Source organism: Anoplopoma fimbria, chromosome 7 (genome assembly GCF_027596085.1).
Source record: "Anoplopoma fimbria isolate UVic2021 breed Golden Eagle Sablefish chromosome 7, Afim_UVic_2022, whole genome shotgun sequence".
NCBI lineage: Eukaryota > Metazoa > Chordata > Actinopteri > Perciformes > Anoplopomatidae > Anoplopoma > Anoplopoma fimbria.
The window spans coordinates 8,710,787-8,734,579 of NC_072455.1; the positions used below are offsets into that span (position 1 = coordinate 8,710,787).

Consider the following 23,793-nt stretch of genomic DNA (forward strand, 5'->3'; position numbering starts at 1 on the left):
TTTTCTGAATGCTGATGTCTCTCCAGTTTGACACTTTCGTTTCACGTCTTTGTGTTTATAACTCTGTGTCTGCAGCCTTGGATGTTTGCTTTTTCTTCCGGTTTTGCGCCAGCCAAATGATAGAAACTTCATCAACGCGCCCAGACGCTAGCTGTGAATGCTCCGGACAATGAGCGGATATATTCACACATGGGCTCAATCGGACTTTACACAGACTTTGGGTTAGGGAGCTGACAGGGTAAAGGGACATTCTCACATACTCCTCTGGGTAATGTCTAGAAAGTGTTTGCCAGAAGATTCAGGCAAAAATGTAACTTTAAATTATACATTTCCGTTGCTGTACCACATTGTCAGAATTACCCAAAGTCAATTCACAATACTGAGAACATAAACTATGGCTGTATGTCAGTGGGGCTGCAAATCATGTTATGCAACAGGCTATTCTTTTTTTACCTTAAATGGAGTGAGTTTGCCTCTTTTTACATTAAAATGTTGTTTATGCCATAATGAGAAGCAGTGAGTGTGTGTGTCATGAGGGGAATCCACAGATCCAAAACAAGGAAGTGAAAGCAACTGATCAAGGCCAGCTCATAGGTCACGGATGATTGACAAGGCCTTACTCTCAGTGCTTGTGTATGTGGATTAATGTGCGCCAGAACTGATTTTGAAAGTCTTGCTGCTAAATATAATCTTCAAATTTCACCATTCCATGACACGTGTGCATTGGTCAAATGCGTGGGTACAGACTAGGAGGATGTTTGTCAAAACAGTGACTGTGACGTTGTAGGTAGTAGCAGGATCACAGTTAGTTGCAGTCCGTCCTAAATCTGCAGCAAGAAGAAATCAAGACTCACAATGTAAATCCAAGAAAACAGCCTCTACAGGCTGAAATGTTTATTGCACACTGCAATGCTAGATTATCAGACAGAAAGATTTCTCATTTGTGATGATTAAATTAACTGACAGTTATGTTGTAAATAGTGTTTGCATCTTTAAAGTCCAGTGTAAAGTGAAATGTTTGGGTGTCTCTTCTGGTTCATATGTAGCCACTATGTTCTCAGAGGCAATCTAGTTTACTATCTAGTCATCATACAAAAAAGGTGCTTTGGTACCATCTCTGAAAGCATAGAATCGTACTCAAAAGGTCCAATTTTTTAATGAGATATACACCGAATGTTTGTCCTTAAAGAAATTTGGGTCTTACTAGCTAATTTTACATTAAATAAAAATCAAGATAGCAATGTCTGTGATTGTTTTTGATGCTGGATGTGCTTTTATTATGTTCAGCTATTTTTCTTTGTATGTATTTCTCCTTTTGTTTTGTCTGGCTTAATTTGCTGTACTTAAGTCTTATGCAAAAGAGACCTTATTTAAACTTCGGTCATCAACATTGGAGAAACCAGCAAAAGTATTACATACAAGAGTTGCCAACTCTTTTCCAATGAAAGTAGCTAGCAGCACTAGCTCCAAAAGTTGCTAAATCTAGCAAGAAACTCATCAAGCGGGCAACACTCAAAACCTGTCCCTTCAGGCCTCCCTCCAAAGCCACTCCCCCCAAATGATCATTATAAGCATAAACAAACAACGAACATGGCTATTGTTAGTACGCAGAGCTGTCAGGCTAGCAGCTTTTGGAATGCTCCGGTGAGGAGCAGTGAGTGCACGGACAAAGTTCACACAGGCAGACAGGCAGGTAGCCTGCATGACACTATTGGACGGGCTTATTACAGTCCTGTGACAGCCAGGTTATCAGCCAGAGTATTTGATTGATTTATTGTTGTCGGGATTTTTACCAACCCAAGCTTTAAATAAAGTTTACTTATCATTTTATATGAGGCCTGCTTCGGTTTATGACCTCAAAACTAATGAATTAACAAGCTAAACTACAATGGTTACCATAGCAAATATGCGTTTTTGGCTTTCCCCATGTTGTGCTTTTTTGCAACTAGAAGTGACACAAGAGAGTGGAGTTAAGAATACCCAACGCTGAATAAGACATTTTCAAGCAACCAAAATATGACAATAAGCTTTTATGAACTTCAAGTTTTAAGACGAAAAAAAACTCAATTTACTAAATAAACATCGTGCTGCACGGAATAAGACTCAAAACTAACGGTTGAGACCATAAACTCATGTTTACAATGTTTACTGAGGTATTATTTTCTCATAGACTTCTATACTGTGTCCCAATCCAGCGGCTGCATCCTTCGGAGGGTGTATTTGTAGACCGATTGCGTCACAGCGGCGCGACGAGGCTGTCCCATTTCGAAGACTCCTCCTAATGCGGCCGACAAATGCAGCCTATTTTCCCAGATTGGGAGGATACAACTGATGGATCCTTCACGGCCCAACATATCCTAAGATTCATTGCGTGCCGGTGGAGTTGATTTTTTTTTTATCGACATGGCGACTAGTGGACCAGCAACAGGAGAATTCAAATTTAAATGTAATTATTGGGTTTTAACTCATGTGAATATCTACATATACAAGTGTTAAAACTAAATACAAAGGACCTGATCAGATCACACTTATGTTAAAATGATCGGTTAACTTACGTGATGCTATTAACTAACCAGCTAACGCTACCGAGAGCCCCGCTATTTATAGCAGCTCGTCCACTTTAATCTTTTAACTTAGCTTTACCTCTTTTAAGACAACCGCAGCTGGTTGCTAGGAGATGCCAGCGGCAAAAAGGTGGGGGCGCGAAAAGCTGGTGACGCAAACTTGTGTCGACTGTCGACCAGAACGTCTCATTTCGGGGACCACTCGGTCCAGCCTTCGCGGTATTCAAAGGACCCGGCCGACGTAGACCGCAAAGGCTGGTTTCTCTGAAGGCTGCAATCCCCTGGATTGGGACACAGCTATTAAGACTTTTTTTCAACCAGAGGAGTCGCCCCCTGCTGGCCATTAGAAAAAAAGCAGCTTTAAGGCTCTGCAGCTTTACATTAGCAGGGCTGTCTTGGTCTTAATTTCTTTGCTCAAAGGTTTTTATTTCTATATATGTCATGGTTGTTGCCAATTGTTTGATGCACTTGAGTTCTAGCCTGTCTTCATTTCACGAGGACCAAATGTGTAATTTATTGCTCCAGAAAGTTGCAGTTAACCCTAATCTATGAATCTATCTTCAGATGGTGAAAGTCTAGCTACCCAGTACTAAGAGCAAAGTTAGTTGTGACTAAGTAGCGAGGTAATTGAATTTGCAAACTTAATCCTAATGCAGAGGCTATTCACCCTGACCCTGAACCCTAAACATTATGGTTATGGAAAAAAAACATTGTCTCAAAAGTGTTGTAATACCATTACTATGATGCCTGTTAACTTTTGACCATATGCAGGGAGTTTCCTTGGCCAACTCATTTAATGTGACACCCAATTGTGTAACAGAAGGTTCACCCAAAGAGAGTGCCGCCATGTACTGTGTGTTTATCGTTCGGATGGCAACGCTCAGACTCAGTGATGTGGAAATATTGGCTATGGATTTGTTATGGTCTCATTCATCTCTTCACCTCTCTCCTCTGTTTCCCCTCACTCTCTGATAACATCAGGTCATCTCTACTAAATGACGGATCATTCCACCACAAACACCGTTGCGCTGAAAGTGGACCAATTTATCAGCTCACTTTATTGCTCCGTGTGTGTGTGTGTGTGTGTGTGTGTGTGTGTGTGTGTGTGTGTGTGTGTGTGTGTGTGTGTGTGTGTGTGTGTGTGTGTGTGTGTGTGTGTGTGTGTGTGTGTGTGTGTGTGTTTGTCGGTGTACTCCTGGTGGGTAGAGGTGAAACTGGGAAAAACTATGATCCCTCTCTCTCTCTCCCTGTCTCTCTATCCTCTTATACACTATACACCTGTATAGTTAACAGAATACAATTAAAACTTTGAATGGTAGTTTTTTTACTTTATCCAAGTTATGTATGTGTCTTAAATGGGCCTTACTTGTATAGTGCCTTTCTAGACTTCTGACCACTCAAAGCGCTTTAACACTACATGTCATCATTCTGCATTCACACCCATTCATACACTGATGGGAGGGGCTACTTAGGTGCCACCTGCCCGTCCGGATCTATCTAAGCATTCATACCCGTTCATACACCGCAGGAACAGCCTGAGGTGTATTTTTATTTTTGGGGTTAAGTGTCTTTCCCAAGGACACATCGACATGGACTAGAGGAGCTGGGGACCAAACCGCCGATCTTCTGATTGAAGGATGACCTGCACTACCATCAGAGCCACAGTCGCCCCATTGTCAGATAAGGTTCTTAGACCCTGTGGCCTCATAGATATGTTTTAGTTACAGTGCATGTAAGAGTAGACAAGTGGAACTTTAAGACTCGATCTCTTTTCACCACAGGAACTTATCTACCCTTTACTAAGCCGGTTTGCCTAAAACCTGCATTCTCACTAATGTCCAGCAGGGGGCGACTCCTCTGGTTGTATAGAAGTCTATGAGAAAATGACTCTACTTCTCTCTTGGTTTATTCCCTCAGTAAACATTGTAAACATGAGTTTATGGTCTCAATCTCTAGTTTCAAGTCTTATTCAATACAACTTGATGTTTATTTAATAAATGATGGTCCATTTAGAGTCAAATAGACCATAAAACAGAATGTGCTTTAGGGCGGGGCTAACTTGTGATTGACAGGTTGTTAACACAGCAGTTTAACCCTATGGCAGAGTGTTCATAGTTAGAGCAAACAATCTGACTTTTATGCAATGTTTGGCAGGTTGGTAGAGTTCAGTTGTGGTACAGGCAACAATTGAAAAGTGTAGCTAACTAAACAATTTTTTTAGAATACAGCAAATATAAAACATCAACTTAGCGAAATATTACTTGAAAATGTTAACTTCATACTCCCCAACACAACGATCTACAGTTCACACAGACAAATGCAGAATAAGGCAGCAAAACACTTATGTTGGGTGTTCCAAATCAGAATACCGCCTGTATATTGAAGGAAACTTCCTTGTGGTGCTTACCGAAAAACACATGTTCTGCGTTATTATCTGTGTATTTGACATTTAGCAAACCAGATGCCGAAAGTACCTTTAATTTGTTAGCTTAAAATGAGCTCTTTATATCCACATAGGGAGCGGGTACTTTTCACAGATTGTCCATGTTGCACCTCCATCTTTCTACAGTAGCCCAGAACGGAGCCACCAAACACTGCCTCTAGAGATAGTCCAACTTGGTTCTATGGAACTGCGGTAGCGTGAGACGCGGAGTGGAAAACCGTGGTACTGCCGGCTACCTTCTGACTTCTGTTCTATTAAAGTAGTGTTATTATGGTAAGGAAGGCCTTTGAGCAACGCAAACGGAGTTACCATGGTTTTTCACTTGGGGACTCCCGTTAACAGAGTCTTGTAAAGGGAGGAGAGAGTGGAGGTAGTCATTTGGTTGCAAACTTCAAACACACCGCTAGATTCCACCAAGTCCTGCAAACTGTACCTTTAAAGCACATAAGATGTAAAAATTAACACTTCTTGTGAAATTTTCTTTTTTGATTTTGGTAGTCGTGACACATAACTGTATCGTAATTAATTAGTATTGTGTGGTGCTTGTGGTATATTTTGTATGAAGTTGATGAGAAGAAACCAAGGCTAAAATTAATACAAAATAAACAACAAATGCTGATGAGTGGTTCCTAATGCTGCCCTGTCAATAGTCCTGATCCTGTGTCATGATCACGTTTTTCTGGAAGGGCGGGGGTTAAATGCCAGATGTATGCACCAGATGATAATTATAGCAGTACTAATACTATTAGTAGGAAGGTGAAAATGGATCATCTAAAGAGACAACAAGCACTCCAGGTTAAAGAGAGGAAGTTCAAAAGGCTTTGTAAACCAGGAGTGCAGCACGGGGGTCTATTGGACTCTTCATAACATGAAGCCAATGATGAAGACAAGGATGAAGATGACGACAGTGATTCTAATTATGACGGCATGGTTTTAGATGAAGGACTCTGAGTCAGGTCCATCAAAGACCGGACAGAAAGTAGTTTCCAGTACCATCTTCATCAGCACTAGAGTTACTGTATTGTTTGTTGCTGTGTTTTGCATTATCTCATCTCCATTGTGACTGTTTAATTTGAGCTGAATCCAGCCTGTCTATAAAGCTGCTCAGGGATGTACTTAGTCTGCTGGCACCATCAGGTGGTATGAAATCTTCCCTGCAGCTCTGGTAACACTGACAAAATCCAGTGCTGTGCCATCATTGTGTGTGAAATAAATGTTTGGATCTACTCAAATTTAGAATAACTAAAATGAATGTGTGATGCTGTGTCGGGGCTGGGACACTACCACGACTTCATGTTAATTCTAACTCTGCCTTCTATTTTCCCGGGATATCAGTTTACCAGTGTCCAGTGGTCAGAAATGAAGAATTTGAAGGCCAGAGTGTAAAGAGGATCTAAGAAGTGAAAGAAAAACTGGGTTTGTGGCTGTGAAGCTCTGAGGGCTTGTCTGATGTATTACCTTTGCTCTGGCCCAGAGTCCTTGTGAAGGCCTGCCAACTATCTGACCACTAAACATCAAACGTCCACACAAGGCGGTTCCCTACAGAACTTCTCCAATGCTTTTGTGTATCTTTCCATTTCAATTTATTATTTTTTTCATCACTTCGCTCCTTTCACCTCTTCTCTTTTACTTAAATTTCTTCTCTTTTCCATTTTTTTGTTGTTCTTCAGTTCAACGGTTCTACAGTTCTTCTTTCATCTGTTCAGCTTATCTTTGTTCGCATTACTTTTTATTTTTCTCCATCAGGAAAGCATAGACAGCACAGTGTTTTAAGTACGCCAACGTCAGCCATATAAGTTTAAGTTTAGATATATGAATGCCATCCATTCACCTCACCTCACCTCTCACCTTCTTTCACTGAAAAATCCATTAAAAACATGACTTTGCTGCCATTTGTTGGCATTCTTGCAAAATTGTTTTCTATCCCTTTCTATCTCAATCCAGCCTGCAGAGGGCGCCATTGTACGGGGTTTGTCACTTGTTCCCCCACAGTGCGGAACCTTTTAGAAATTTGTTTCCACTCGTTTTACTACAAGGTGACGCTTCCGTACACTTCCGGGTCGGAGGTTACAATACACATGTGAGAACTGAAGAAAACCGACTCGGACCAGACTACAGCAGGTTTATCTTCAGGTATTGCTAGTCATTCTTTTTTCTCCAGATAACGTTTAACGTGTTTGTATAGCTAGCTCTTGTGTCTACAGGCTCAGAAGCAGACCGGAAGTTAACGTTATGTACAAACTGTCATTTTAGCTAGTATTCCTGATGGTCCCTCGCTATATCTATACACACTGAAATAAAGACTTAAGTGTGTCCCTACAAAATAACAAACTAACTGAAATGCATAGTGCACACACACGGCCAAGTCCTTTCTTTGTTCAGTAAAATAGGACACAAAACAAAGTTATCAAGGGCCTCTCTCTAACATAATACAAGTAAATACCAGTCACGTAAGCAGCGTGGTTCCTGTTCAGTCATGTAAAAATGAACATGGCTTTAACATGTATTTTTTTTTCTTTAAACTTCCCTTCATCAGTGTTCATAACATAATATAAAACATGAGCAAAAAATCGTAACACTTAAGACTAAGAGGAGGATGGGTGAACTTTCTTATTTGATTTATAAAGAGGTTTTTAAGGCATTGTAGATGTTTCAGCCTAGAGTGTCATTTCATGGTTTAGCCGGTGAATATTGGGTTTCCTTAAATAGATCATTCCATTATGGATAAACAATTTACCTTAATGAGACTATTTAAAAAATAAAGACACATTTCTTTCCAGATCATTTTTCCCATAACCATGAACAACATCTATTTTCTGTTAAATTAATCTTCTTCCCACGTAACATATCAAATACATGATCAACATCCATAAGTATTTGGTTTGTTGGGTAAATTAAATGTATATGCTTTAACAGATAATGAGCTTTCTCATGTAATAAGAATTGCATTACAACCAAACGCATGTTCCTTTTTATTATCCATTAAGTCATATAAAGTCATTAAAATCTTTCCAGTGTTTTGCTGTACTTTAGCGTAAGTTGTAATTGTATGTGTTGCTTTTTTGTGTATTATTGTCTTCTATAATAAAACCATTTGTATGTAGTTGATTTTCTTATTATAAGTGGGGACTAAGATTTCCTGAAGAAGAGCGTGTCCTACACTGATGAAAATGTCAAAAATGAGTTTAGCCGGACAAACCTTAAGCGTTAAGTATCCTGTGCTGCTACTGCTCTCCGTTCTCGATCATGTCTTTAGTATAAAAATCAACTTGAAACGTGTCACATTCCGTTACAGAGACACATCATTTCTTTTTCTTTTTTTGTCAAGTGGACAGGATGGACGGGAAAGAGAAAAAACAGAAGCAACATCAGCAGAAGCACAGCGGGCCGAAGGCGGAGAGGAAGAAGCTCAAGAAGCAGGGAGGCTCCACGGAAGAGGATGCACGGAAACGCAATCCCAAAGCGTTCTCGGTGCAGTCGGCCGTCCGCATGGCCAAGACCTTCCACAGGTCAGTCCTAATGCTTCTCGTTTCTGAACTGCTACACACATCTGTCAGACAGACGGCATATTCATTCCCCTGTAGCATCAGAGGTGCCCTGTCAATTCTATCGTCTTCCATACTCACTTCCAATAAAGGACACCAATTTCACCTGAATCTTAAGTAGAAAGGACTGATAATAAAGTATATTCCAGTACAGTCGACTAAACAAACTCTTCCCCAATGGACATTTTTTCTTTTAGGTCCCAGGACATAAAGACCAAAAAACACCATATCCCCCTTGTAGACCGCACTCCCCTGGAACCTCCTCCAGTTGTGATTGTAGTAGTCGGGCCTCCCAAAGTGGGAAAAAGCACCCTGATCCGCTGCCTGATCAAGAACTTCACCCGTCAGAAGCTCGGGGACATATGTGGACCAGTAACCATCGTCTCTGGTAAGTTTGGCCACTGATTTCTACTGTAGATATGCGCCACTTCTATCAAGGGCTGCTGTTAAAGGGATAGTTCGTCTTTTTTTAAGTGAGGTTGTATGAGGTACTTCCATCAGACAGCCTTTTTCTGATGTGGAGCTGAAGCTGTTATCTATGCTCTCTTTAAAGCCACCAGACTCCATTGTTAAAAAAACTGATATTTTACGTTGCGGAACACAGGATTTGCTGGTCTACTGCTGCTTCCACCAGATAGTTTGTTTTTTATGTTTGACTTTGGTGAATTGTAACTAACCAGAGTCACACAATAACAACAATAAACTAACCAATGGAGGCAGCATTAGATCAGCTACTCCTGTGTTCTGCCAGGTAAAAATACTGTTTTGGTAAAGGAGTCTTGTGGCTTTGAGGAGAGCATAGAGGGAAACAACGTCATCAGTTTTCCTGACAGAAAAGGCCTGTGTGATGGCAAAGTAAACCTGTAAGAATATTCTAAATATACCAATATTGATTTTTTTCAGGTGTCTAAAATATGTCCACAGCAGTACTTGCTTTTGATCCTTTGCTGGTTCTCATGACTGTTTCTCCATAATCCATTTACTGTAGGTAATACACTGACTATGGAGAAGTACCTCATACAACACACTTCAAAACATGTGAACTAACCTTTTAAGATATTGTCAATGTTCTCAAACGCAGTTTTCCACAGAAAAACTTATTTGATTAACATGGCTGTTGTGTCCATTTACTTCAAATTCATGATTTGAAAAAAGGAATCATGTTTTACATTTTACTTTGCTTGACATTATGTTGGAGTGCTCCATGGTTTAATTTAATTTGACTTTTTTTATTTTTTTATGGCCACCTGTGCACCATTAGGCATTTAACTATAGTGCTTCGGCATATTTCTGTGTTTGGTAAGTTTCTGCTTTTTGTGTTCTTTAGGAAAAAAGCGTCGCCTCACTTTCATGGAGTGTAACAATGACATTAATACAATGATCGACCTCGCAAAAGTAGCTGACCTGGTGAGTTTTTCAATACACAGCACCAAAGTCCAATGTTTATTCTAGACTCGTATGGACCTAAAACTTTTCCATATCAGTGAGATGTTAAGCAGTATCACACAATTAAATATACTTGTGTACTTTGTTGTATAATCAACTGTACAAATTGGTTGTCAGTATTACTATATATATAATATATATTAATATACGTTTTTTTAATCCACTTGTTGACCATAAATGAAAAATGGAATGTCACTTAGTTGACGGACTAATAGTCTGCTGACATAATACTTGATTTGAATAGAGTCCAGAAGCCTGATACGTTTTCTATTAACTGCATTAAGTTGAATTAAACTCTTGTTTATCCCTTCCAGGTTTTGATGCTGATCGATGCCAGCTTTGGCTTCGAGATGGAGACTTTTGAGTTCCTCAACATCTGCCAGGTGCATGGCTTCCCTCGTATCATGGGCGTGCTGACTCATCTGGACTCCTTCAAGAACAACAAGACGCTCAGGAAGACCAAGAAAAACCTCAAGCATCGCTTCTGGACGGAGGTGTATCAGGTAAACACAGCCTCATCACCTCCTCCGCTGCCCCAAAGGCCCCCATCACTCACAAGCAGAATTTAACCTTGGATCCCTAACCTGTACGTACTGTGACCATGTGACTGTGCGTGTTTGAACCTCGACAGGGCGCCAAGCTGTTCTATCTGTCCGGTATGGTGTACGGAGAATATCAGACTCAGGAGGTGAAGAACCTCGGCCGTTTCATCTCCGTCATGAAGTTCCGTCCTCTGGTGTGGCAGACCTCCCACCCGTATGTGCTGGTCGACCGGTGAGTGAACGCTGCTCACTGCTCTTCAATGTAGATTCCAAATGTTTGCATCAGATTTACCTTACCTGCTGGATGAACTGCAGACATACGGTTTTCTCATTCTTATTATTCCCATTCTTGAATAGAAATAAATAAAAGATAAATCAAGTTCTTTATAAATGCTTCATCTGCCATTTCTGACCACATAAAAACGATTAACCTTTTTTTTCACTTTGGTGCCTCTCAGCACGGCAAACACGCAATATAATATATATTTAATAGAAATAATCTGACCTGGTGGGGCCGCACGGTGGTGTGGTGGTTAGCACTGTCTCCTCACAGCAAGAGGGGCCTGGGTTCAATTCCCGGGCTAGACGGCCTTCTGTGTGGAGTTTACATGTTCTCCCCGTGTCAGCGTGGGTTCTCTCCGGGTTCTCCGGCTTCCTCCCACAGTCCAAAAACATGCAGCTTAGGTTAATTGGTGACTCTATATTGCCCGTAGGTGTGGATGTGAGTGTGAATGGTTGTCTGTCTCTCTGTGTCAGCCCTGTGAAAGTCTGGAGACCTGTCCAGGTGAACCCTGCCTTCACCCAATGACAACTGGGATTGGCTCCAGCCCCCCGCGACCCTTAACAGAACAAGCGGTAACGGATAATGAATGAATGAATCTGGCCCAGATTATTAATTGATTATTAATCACAAGGAGGCAACACAGTTGAGTCTCTCCGCAAAGTCTGCCCCCGCATTGAACGGGGTGGTTCCTGGAAAGATGGCTGGATTTTGGTTGGCTGTTGGTTTTTCCATCTTTCCTCAAAGCGCTCTGAAAGTGATCCTGATGGTATCGTTATTGTCATCGTAGTCGTGGTGTCGACTCACGATTTATTCATAGTTAGTGTTCTTGTTGTGGACGGTCCTTACACTGTTACAGCTAAATAGAACGGAGCCGTGGTTAATAGTGCACCTGTTAGTATTCCTGTCATTAGAGAGATCTCTAGATGTTCAGCGAGAGACCAAACAACCACAGTGCTGTTTTAATATTTATTTTGAATCAATTTACCAATGTACTTCCATGCTTTTATTTTGTACTCCCTCTCAATCCTTATTTTCTCAATTGTCCTTTTTTCATTCCGACAGTATGGAGGACTTAACTGACCCTGAGAAGGTGAGGACAGACCCCAAGTGTGACCGGACAGTGTCACTCTACGGCTATCTGCGAGGGACACATTTGAAAAACAAAGGCCAGGTCCACATCCCAGGTACATAAGCACAGTGCTACTGACCCACCAACGCCTTTTCTTACACCGCACACCAATGCGGTCTAAAGCAGGACATGCTCCCAAGTAGCACTAAAGAAACGTTAACAGTTTGCGGTCGCTCTCTGCAGGTGTTGGAGACTTTCAGGTGGCGGATGTGAACTTCCTGCCGGACCCGTGCGGCCTGCCAGACGCTCAGAAGAAGAGAGCGCTGAACGAGAAGGAACGTCTGCTCTACGCGCCCATGGCTGGCGTTGGGGGGGTCGTGTACGACAAAGACGCAGTGTACATCGACCTCCCTGCTAGCCACGTCAGTCAGCAACAGGTGTGTGTGTGTGTGTGTGTGTGTGTGTGTGTGTGTGTGTGTGTGTGTGTGTGTGTGTGTGTGTGTGTGTGTGTGTGTGTGTGTGTGTGTGTGTGTGTGTGTGTGTGTGTGTGTGTGTGTGTGTGTGTGTGTGTGTGTGTCGAGTCAGTATGTTTCCCTAGAAGCTTCAGACAGCCTGTTTTGTATGTTCGTAGTTTCAAAAGTGACCATCAGATAACGAGTACTGTTTTTTACCACTACAGGAGGATGTGCGGCCCACAACAGAGCTGGTCCAGTCCCTCATTGACACACATGCCACCCTGGATGCCAAGATGGCGGCCAGTAAGGTGTCGCTGTTCAGCGGTTCTGCCACCCTGGAACCCGGAGACGTTGGCGAGCAGAGCGGGTGAGAAACGCCTCACTGCTCCAGTCTCTTTGTCTTCATTAAGATGACATATTCTGTCCACCAGAGGGCCCTAACAGGTTCATTTTTACACTCTGTGTCATGGCCAATATTTTGCAGTAACAGATTTGACAGAGGAAATTTGTGTTACCTATATATGTCAGAAGAAATTAACATATGTAATGAAAAAGTAATTGCAAGACTTATAAAACTCTCAAGTATTAACCCTTTAAAAAAATCTGGCTAGCGAGCCCAGGCCATAATGCTGGGCCCGCTGGAGGGAAGCGAGGCACGGGTGAACCAGAACCAGGACTGAGCGGGGCAGACTGTCAGACTCTGCTGCAGTTAAATGAGAAGTTGTCTAAAGGGACTCTGGTGCTCGGAATCACTCGAGTTTTCGTCCACAGGGACCGCCAAAATCAACATAAAATGAAAGTTCCTAAAGTAGCGATAAGATTTTGTAAATTTGGCAATATTCATATGCACATGTGATCGATCCGAACACAGCAAAAGAATACAAAGAATACAAAGCATCTGAAAAGGTTCTGCCAACGAAGAGAATATACTGCAGCCTTGTATTGGACAGAGAATGTCAGCTTTTCCTGTTTTGTTTGTGTGTTAGAGAGGAGGAGGGTCTCAAGGAGAAGTGTGTCTGGGACCCTAACACCCAGAGAGAGAGGAGGAAGGTGGTCTTCACTGAGGAGGAGGAGGAGGATGTCAGCGGCTCCAGTGATGAGGAGGAAGGCGACGGTGAAGACAGTGACGAGGAGGAGCAGGGGGAGGATGAAGACGAGGAGAACCTGTCCGCATTTCTCAAAGAGGCAAGAGCCAAATGTGACAAGACAGAAAAGACTGTAACGGACGCTCCACCGGTGAAGAAACCCAAACTAGAGGAGAGGAAGGGGGATAGCGCAGAGGTGCCGGCATTCGCCGACAGCGAAGACGACCTGGAGGTGAGCGAGGAGGAGGAGGAGAGTGGAGAAGAAGGGGAGGCTGGGAGAGCGGGAGACTCCGGGCACTGCTCCGAAGAGGACGAGGAAGAGAGCGACAACGGAGAGGAGGATGATGGCGAGGAAGAGTCTGAAGGCGAATCAGGGGAAGAGGACGACACAGTCGACGTTACAATGAAGGAACAAGCAGCAAGTGAGGAGGAGGAGGAGGAGGAGGAGGAGGAAGGTAAATATACTGTTAAATCTAAAAAAGAAATGTTTCATACATTTCATTTTAGTATTTTACCAAAGGCTGCATTAATCCCTATTTTCCTCTTCTGATACTGGTTCTATAAGTCCATAACCTAATTCAATCTCTTTTGTTTCTCAGTTAAATCTATCCGAATATCTTTTAGTGTCAAATCGCCGCCTAGCATTTATGGAAGATTCTATTACCTGTTCTCTGTAATTTTCCAGATTGTAATGGAATGGTAGATGTTCAACTTTACATTTCTTTCTAAACACTTTAAAGATGTAATGTTTAAGACCTGGCCACATGCTCCAAAAAATAGGGGGCAGCATTTCACCTCTACTACTGGGGTATAGGGGTATAGAGGTCAACACGGTAACCTCTTCATCCTGATATTGTTAGTTAATTTATTAATGTTATAAACTTAAAGTCTGTCCATATCTTACATATCTTATACATCACACCTTAAGGAACTTCTCGTCCATGATGGTTTAAAATGTGATGGTTCAAGTTTATGGTGCACAGCTCCCATCTGCAGATGCAGGTCATGTGGGATGATGTAAAGCTCCTGGAAAATGCAAGTAAAAGTTCTCCATTCTCCTGTTTCTGTCCACAGGGGGTCTGAGGTGGAAGGAGGGTCTGCAGCAGAAAGCATCTGACGCGTTTCTACGGCAACAAGCAGCTGCCCCCAATCTGAGAAAACTGGTTTATGGTTCAGGTAGGCTGAGGCTCTGGTTGCATGTGCACACACTACTCATCTTGTAAGTCTATGTGTTCAGTATGTTCCAAATATTCCTTTATTTGCCATGTTATTGGTATTTTTATATATATATACAAACACAGGCAAACACGCGCTACAAAACAACTAACTTTGTTTTTTAAGTGATGAATGGAAGCTGTGCATAACGTTATATTTTGGCATTTTGTAGCGGACATTAGACACGCTGTGAATATACTTTTCAGAACCATATGATAACATACTTTGTATTTCTTTATATATAGCTCTGATTTTCAATGTCTCTCAACAATCCTCTTTTTTGTTTTCCAGTTGTAGAGGCAGATGATTCTGAGGATGAGGAGCAGGAGCTGGGGGGGCTGTTCCGCGTCAGCCGCCCTCAGAATAGCAAAAAGTTCCAAGCAAATGCAGTCGACAGCTCCCGTTTCAACCCTGACACCTCCCACAACTGGGACTTGGAGGAGGTACAGTGGTTACTATTACAGCCCCTTTTTGTCTGCAGGAACTAGGAACTTTCCCCATGGACCAGGAACCTTTTGAGGAAATCATTTCACTGCGGTTACATTCTAAAGCACAAATAAATAAGCATCCATCACTCAACAGATGAATAACTGTGGAGACGGACGTTTCATTTTCCTCCTCTGCATTTCATTGAAATGAAAATGAAGTACTTAACGGTTGCCATGTTTTTTTGGGGGGTTTCTAGGTGCTTAACTCCATCAGGGACTGCTTCGTTACAGGGAAGTGGGATGAGAGCCAAGATGCTGCCACGCTGCTGAAGGAGGACGGTGAGAGAGGAGAACCAATCATAAACAAACATTATTATTATTGTGTTCAGTGTGGAACCTTCAATACAAGATACATGTGAGGGGTTGTAGCTGGGTCCGTTCATGGTGAACCACAACATTGACCTAGCGTTTTAACATACCTACTTTGGTTGTTCTGCTGTGTTTAGAGGAGATGTATGGCGACTTTGAGGATTTGGAAACGGGAAAAGTTCACAAGGGCCAAACCGGGCAGCAGGATCAGGCAGAGGTAAGTCTTATTTACACCAACAGTTGAAGTTGAGATCCTTTTTCCACTGACTGATTGACCATTGAAGCATTATGCAGTTATGTTAAAGTCTGTTTATTTGAACACAGCATCCACTACAATGCTGAGATCCAGCATTCCAGTAATCTCTTCTGCATTCATGCTCGAGATGATGAGAAGATTTTGGCCATCAAAAGCGTTCTGGTTTCCATTTGTAGTTTATCAGCTATTGTCTGACAGTGCTTTTGCTTTTGATTGGTTTAAAATGAGCTTGTAAACTACTAATCCGGTCATACACATCGTCTCTCCACTCCCAACTCCAGCCTCTCATCTCAAGTTGTTAATCCAAAGGAAAAGGAAGTCTTGGCATTGATATTGGAGGGCCTCAACTGAAACCCAGAATTACACCTTCTTGCCCCCAGAGGCGTATTGTTGCCAGGCGGATAGACAGTGGTTTCTGAGATTTGTTTCAGTGGTCGTGTAAAGTAACATCTGTCCCACTAGAATATAATAAAATTTGGGGATAAGAAAAAAAATATATCGCGATATAATGTTTAGTGTTACTGTATCGATTTGCACGCAAAGATTTCCAAAATCTGTTGGCGTTTAGCCTTTCAAAAGTACATTGTCCCCGTGAAAGCTGTTCACTTTACCACACGCACCTGTATCAGCGAGGAGGTCTAGCAGCAATCTAACAGCACCATAAATTACACTTATATAACCTCAATAACCTTTTCTTTTTTCTGATATGACACGTCATTCAAAAACCTCATAAAAAACTGTGAATGTAAAAAAAGAAAAAATGGCATTCAGTACAGTCCTGCAAACATTCAGTACTGCCTCTGCAGAGGTGGATGTAAATTTAAAGTTGGTACAGCACTTCATTCTTGTAGTTTGCATTTTGCACATGAGTCATTCTTGCTTTGCAAATCCCATATGTACCAAACTGTTCCAATACTTAACAGACCGCACTGTGTGTGTTTGGATGGATTAACTAAAGAGCAGTGTATTTGTTGCTATTCTCTATAGCTTGAATCGGCTCATTTGCAACGCTGAATGAGTCCCAAACAGAAAATACTTTACTTCTTATTTTCTGTGACTTTATGTGCCTTAAAGCTTTTACATATGACCAATTCCAAAAACAGACTTTGCTCAAGTAGCCAGATTTGACCTGATTTTGAATTGTCTGTTTACAGCTACCTTTAGTTCACTCAGTAGGATGATGTTTGGTCTTGTTTAACTTGTGACCAGCAGAATAGTGAGAACGAAAAACGACGATGATGATGATCATGAAGAAACTTTGGTGAAGGTGGATGACGATGAGGTCCAGAAGAAGAAGCGTCTGGAGAAGAAACAGAGGATGAAGGAGCGATTCAACACAGAGTACGATGATGGAGACGCCACTTACTTTGACGACCTGAAGGAGGAGATGCAGAAGCAGGCCGAGGTACCAGACATGTTCCACGTTAAGCAGCAGCTGCTCCAATTCATTCGTTATACAGAAAATCCTCCACGAAATTTCCGAAGGATGTATGGTGAAACATTATTAATAACGTTGATAATCCGTACATTCCCGGCTTATTTCTAAGAGTATTTTTTCCTGCCTTCTGTCCTCAGCTGAACAGGGCAGAGTTCGAGGATGTGGATGACGAGACCAGAGTGCAATACGAAGGCTTCAGACCGGGCATGTACGTCCGATTAGAAATCCCCTCCCTACCCTGCGAGTTTGTCACCAACTTCGACCCCCATTATCCCATCATCCTCGGAGGTCTGAGTTCCAGCGAGGGCAATGTAGGATACCTGCAGGTACGTTTTGTTTTGCTCACGACCATGTATAGTACCTGGATTTGCTGTGATCCAGGATTTTAATTAAGTCATGGTTCATTTGCTCAATAAGCCTTTTTAGTTGAGGCTAGTGGTAGTCATCATTCAAGCTGTAAAGGGATGCCAGAAAGGAAGTCAGGATGAATTAGATATATAGATCCGTTTTAGACCGTAATCCTGTTAATACAATTGCTCATTTCACCATATAATGTGGAAGAGATGCTGGATTACTTGATAATATATGCAAGTGACTGTGTGTGCAGAGGATGCGTCTGCCTGTCACACCCAGAGCTCTCATGGAAACGGCACATTTAGGGAGAACTGATGGCATACTGTAAATTTTCATCCCAAGACATCAGTAATGTTAATACACAGATGTAACTTTGTATTAAAGTGTAATCAGGCTGACGTAACTAGATTCTAAATCGGCTCAATGCACGTCACATTTACCATTATAACTTTGACCAATCAGTATACTACTACAAATTAACACTGGTTACCGAAACCTTTTTTTTTTTTCTTTTTTTTTTTTTTTTTTTTTAGAGTTACCCCCACTCTCCCTATCAAATGGGCTCAAGTTCTTTCAGACCATCCAAATGTGTTCATTTCAATTGATTTAAAGTGGATGTTAAAGGGATAGTTTGGGTGTTTTGAAGCGGGGTTGTATGAGGTTCTTCTCCATAGTTAATGTGTTACTACAGTAGATGGACTCCTGTCTGTTCAGATGGACTGAACAGACAGGAGTACCAGCAGAGCAGTGTACTGCTGTAGATGTAATTTAGACACCCAGAAGAATTCAAATTAGTCTAAGTGTACGCTTTATTTAGAATATTTCCACAGGTTTGTTTTACCGTCAGACGGCCCGATCTAATGAAGAACTGAAGCCGTTGTCTAGGCTCTCGCCAAAAAACACTAGACTCCATTTGAAAACACTGTAATTTTACCTGGCAGAACACAGGAGTTGCTGGTCTACGGCTGCCTCAACCGGTTCGTTTTTTGGTGTTTAATGTGTGACTTTGGTTAGTCCGAATTCATCAAAGTCAAACAATAACAAAGAGCATAAATGGATTCAACAGATTCAGTTACATGGTCAGAGATCACTGCATCATAAGCTGGGGAAAATATTGTTCATACAGGGTGCACTGAGCACTAAGCCCTTGGAAGTTTTCTTGATAACATTTTATAATAGTGAGCATATATCTAAATCTCTGTGTATGTGTGTATGTCAGATGCGGCTGAAGAAACATCGCTGGTATAAACGCATCCTGAAGACGCGGGACCCCCTCATCCTGTCACTAGGCTGGCGGCGCTTCCAGACCATTCCCCTCTACCACATAGAGGACCACAACGGACGCCACCGCCTGCTCAAATACACACCGCAGCACATGCACTGTGGAGCCTCCATCTGGGGTAAGACGCCGTTAACAAACCTTTATCGGGACGGAAGAAGACAGAAATAAGAGAACTATATTAGTTCCAATATATATATTAGAATAAAGCATTATGCAGACAAAGTAAAACATATCATGATTTCCCCAATTTCGTCATAAAAGACAGTGACTTGGTACAAGATGCAGATATTTATTAATTAAAAAGTAAACATGCAAACATATTAAGATGATAGTAATGACTCTACAATGTGCCAGTATTTCTCACATCTGATCCATAATACTTAATTACATAATCAGATAATGCTGTTGACACCTACCTTATACACACCACTTTCCCAATTACAATATTAATGGATGTACATGTAGCCAGTGTTACATGTTATTCCTGAAGAAATGTTTTACAATCATGTCTATATTTATCAGCTGTATCTGATAACAGTACCTGGTATTCTCTCTCTCCCTTTGTCTCACTGAAGGTCCTGTCACACCACAGGGCACCGGTTTCCTGGCTGTGCAGACAGTAGCAGGAATTAAGGTCAGTCACTCATTCACTCTAGTCACAGCGGTTTGGATCAGTGGGAACTGTTGGTTCAATATGAATTCTTAAGACTGAGTGAGTCAGATTGATCAAATTCTAGTAGAAGTGAGAGCAGTGGTTACCCTGATGGTAAAATGTAAAAACTAGTATTTGTTGTTTTTCCAATTGTGAAAAACCTTGATAGATTGAATTATGCATTAACCTCTTCCACTCCCCACCTTTTTTTAATTATAGACCCATTTACTTCTCATAAGTTGTTTCAGCATTTTTAGGTTGATACCATTTTTTTTACACAGATTTGGTTCTAAATTTAACCATTTTTGATTCAAAGATACAAACCATTAATTGATACAAATTATCAAAAAGCCTTCCAATATACCACATTAAGACACCAAGACCTCGATGAACACCACAGAAAACCCCATGCTGTGATTTGGTATCAAAAATTGTTGACATTTGGTGTTGAGATAATTGCTTTGTTTCGGTAATTAGATGGCAAGATTTCTGTTCTAGAAACTGCTCAGAAACCCGCTTATCGTCATAAACCTGAAAGCCATACACCGTCTGAATGCTCTAGGCAGGCCTTGACATCTAGCTTTTCTCTCCCACTTGGCCTATGGGCAAGTAACTTTAAAACACTATAAATGAATGACTTTTTTTTTTTTAAATATCTGCTCAGAACATTTATGCGGAAGTAATTTTTTAATTATGTATTTTAAGCTGTTTAGAGCTAGTTTTAGGTAAACAGGTCATAATTCCATCTCTAATATCTATTTTATATTGCTGGGAAAATACCTTGTTCAAACAAATGGTTTTATTCAAGATTCTCCCCAAAAACTACATTGTACATGATAATATTTGAACACATCATGAATGTTTACCTTTGCCTATACTACTTTTTTCTGTCTGGGGCTGTTCGCTCTACTCTTGCTCATTTGTTGCTCACAATGTAGCTTTATCAGGGACCGGCTTCTAGAACGCATTAAAGCAGATCTCCGGATCACATGTTTTGCTGAAGATCACATTTTCCCCCTGGTCAAGCAGGCCAGCGTTAATGTCGAACCCTGCTAGGTGTCTAGTTTGTGGTTGTGAAGTTTCATAAGGCTGTGGTTATCCTTGAGGTCACAACATTTAATCTTAAACAGTGATGTGAAATTTCAAAAACTGGTTTCAGTACAATGAAATGGCTTCTATGGGAGACTAACATTATCACACATGAATACAATTTTTTTTTATTGGATCCACAAGACTCCCATCTTTCCAGTCATAACCAATTATGCAGTTCCAACACTGTTTAGGGAGCCCAGTAAGCACATTTTTACTGCATATTCCATAGGTCGATCTATCTATATCAAGGTAAAAAATACAAAAGGAGACCGCTGATCACACCTGGAGTTTACCAATTTACAACTGTGAGCACATTGTATGTTTTACATACTATTTTATCTTTATCTATGTAGTTTACATATAAATTCCTGTTTTCTTTCTTTCTGCAGGCTAATTTCCGTATTGCAGCCACAGGAGTGATCCTGGACCTGGATAAGTCAGTGACTGTAGTGAAGAAGCTCAAACTCATCGGTTACCCCTACAAGATCTTTAAGAACACCTCATTCATTAAGGTAGGGCGACTTTTATTTACACCTGTCTGAACTTTTAACCATATCATTTAGGTCTACGCTTAAACTACAGCTTCTAGGATAAAAACTAATAACAGGAGAAATTAGATGTGATAGATCAATAATGGGAGGAAAAATCCTTCTTTTTACAATCAACAATTTAAATTATGAAGTAACTTGCAAATGACAAAGTAGTACAAAATGTTATCCATACTTTGGTGTTTCTTTTTTACCTCTTTACTTAAGATTTCATAATCATTTTTTTTTTTTTTACAAAATGTACCAAAATGCAGGCAACGAGGAATATCGTGGGTAGAAAATAATGAGAATAAAAAGGAAATAAAATTTAAATCATCCCCTCAAAACTGATACTACTTTAGTGTGCCTTTTATTGTGGGTGCAAGAAAATATTATTATTTTTTTTTTTTTGCTACTGTGTTGATTCTCAACGACCCTACATTTAAATTGAAAGTTAAAAAAACAATATATTCTTTGTTTACCAAAAGAATCCTGCAAGCACTTGATTTTATTATTCTACTGATATAGACACATTTTAATTTAATTATTTAATTTTAATTTTAATTTTTGTTCAGATTATGTTGGATTGTACTATCCAACATAATCTGAACAAAAAATAAAATTAAAATTGTTTGTTCTGACTGCAAAAAAATGGTGGCGTGTTCTTTATACTATATATATTAAATTATATTTAAAATGATTTATTTAAATAAAATTCATAGTATATTGCATTGCTTGCTGTATAGAAGTTATCACAATATGTTGAATTGTAACCCCTGTATCACGATACATATCTTAACATCAGATTCTTTTTGAAGCGAGTGCCCTTTTTCTCCATTGGTTTTCAATGGAGATTGACTCCTCCCTTCTGTATCACAGGGCATGTTCAACACGGTGCTGGAGGTAGCTAAATTCGAAGGCGCTTCCGTGCGAACAGTATCGGGGGTCAGAGGTCAGATCAAGAAGGCGCTGTCTACGCCGGCAGGAGCCTACAGGGCCACGTTCGAGGACCGCTTGCTGATGAGCGGTGAGTGTCTGTTTAGTATTTAGCAGACTTTACAGAAACGCTTACATGAAGTAAAGTTACTAATCATGTGGAACAACACATTACACAACGATGTCTAGCTTCTGAAAGGACTCTGTGTTTGGCTCTGAATGTGTTTTGTTTGGTTGTGTAGACGTGGTGTTCCTGCGCTCCTGGTTCCCGGTGTCCGTCTCTCAGCTCTACAACCCCGTCACCTCTCTGCTGCTGCCCGTCGGTCAGAAGGACAGCTGGGCGGGCATGAGGACCCTGGGGCAGCTCAAACACGACCTGGGCATCCGCAACAAACCCAACGCGGACTCTCTGTACAAGGTGGAGTAGACTCCGTCTGATCAGTTTTAAGCTTACACAATTATTTCTGCAACAATATGTCGTACAACAGAAGTAGAAATCCTGACAGGCCTAGTGTTGGAACTGAACTCCCTACTGAGTTCTCATGCAGCTGTAGATTTATACCTAAAAAATAAAAACCCTGACTTGATGTGTGTATATTTGTCCTTATCTTTCCAGCCGGTGGTCCGAGCTCAAAGGCACTTCAACCGCCTTCACATCCCCAAGGAGCTCCAGAAGGCCCTGCCCTTCAAGAGCAAACCCAAACAGCAGCAACCCAACGGAAAGACGGCCAGAGATCTCCAGAGGCCCAGTGTGATCAGAGAGCCTCACGAGAAGAAGGTGAGCAGAACTGGACTGTACACGCTAAGTGTGGCTGATCCATCCATATAGTTAGGACGGAGCAATTGTCACCTCAAGCCCATCACTGATTTGTTCTGATCTGACAGCAGAAAGAGTCCAGGGTATTCAGGTCTCACCATTGAAATGTAACTGATCCCAGTCCCAGTATTTCGGTATCTACAAGCTGCTCCTGGACTACTCCTTCCAGTAAAACATGGCTTTATATCTAAGCGTCGCTCTTCTTGTCCTGTTCCTCTAGGTGTCCGCCCTTATCCACGCTCTGAGCACGGTCCACAACTACAAGAGGAAGAAATCCCACACGGTGCAGCACGCCAAACACAAGGAGTTCCTGCAAGAGAAGGAGAAACAGGAGGAGGCCAAGCTGAAGAGACAAAAGGAGGCACGTAAAAAACTGTACCGCGCCATGGGCCAGACGGACCAGAAGAAGCACAGATCCAGTCTGAAGGGGGCGCCCCAGGACGACTAACTCACTGGATCTGGACTCATGAGGGAAAAACCTCTGCAGACTGAGATGCTCGGTCGGCTCTTTGGACTGTTGACATGTGTTTCATAACTTTGGCAGAATCGTTTTGATCGTATTTTTTAGATGTATTGATATTAAACATCAACTGTAAAGGAAAAGTTTTCTGACTTTTGAATTTTTTTTTAATTATATCGTCCTTTCAACAAAATATTGTACTAAAGAGAGCGGATACTCACTGATTCTCATACCAAACAGATGAACAAGTGCTGAACGAATCAGTGAATGAATGAATGTGAATTTCTCTGAGTTATGACTTTGGTAACTATGGCAGCATCAGGCAGGCCTTTAGGGAAACACATTTCTGCAGGAAGAGACAGAGGTAAAAACCTACAACATTGTCATGGTAAATAGAAGAATAGTGATATTCAGTCCAAATGTTTACTCACTAAGAAAAAGACAAACCATCATTTTTAATTTAGGCTAAAGATTGTAATTTTGCTTTTTGGGCCCAGAGGGATTACCATGTCCTGCCCTCTGTGCACGTTCATAC

At 41.3% G+C, this 23,793-nt stretch overlaps 1 protein-coding gene across 1 annotated transcript; it reads left to right on the top strand.

Annotated features, from left to right (window-relative positions):
- Positions 1 to 7,059: 7,059 nt before the first annotated feature.
- On the top strand, positions 7,060 to 23,392 carry bms1 (BMS1 ribosome biogenesis factor). The gene is given in 24 exon segments (XM_054601247.1): positions 7,060 to 7,140; positions 8,336 to 8,516; positions 8,750 to 8,940; positions 9,880 to 9,959; positions 10,313 to 10,501; positions 10,630 to 10,772; positions 11,886 to 12,007; positions 12,136 to 12,329; positions 12,572 to 12,714; positions 13,334 to 13,887; positions 14,507 to 14,608; positions 14,939 to 15,090; positions 15,333 to 15,414; positions 15,582 to 15,661; positions 16,910 to 16,926; positions 16,928 to 17,105; positions 17,276 to 17,464; positions 18,712 to 18,892; positions 19,350 to 19,408; positions 20,908 to 21,030; positions 21,925 to 22,072; positions 22,224 to 22,399; positions 22,598 to 22,759; positions 23,019 to 23,392. Coding segments are annotated over 23 exon segments (3,666 nt in total). The 5' UTR covers positions 7,060 to 7,140; positions 8,336 to 8,343; the 3' UTR covers positions 23,247 to 23,392.
- Positions 23,393 to 23,793: the final 401 nt, after the last annotated feature.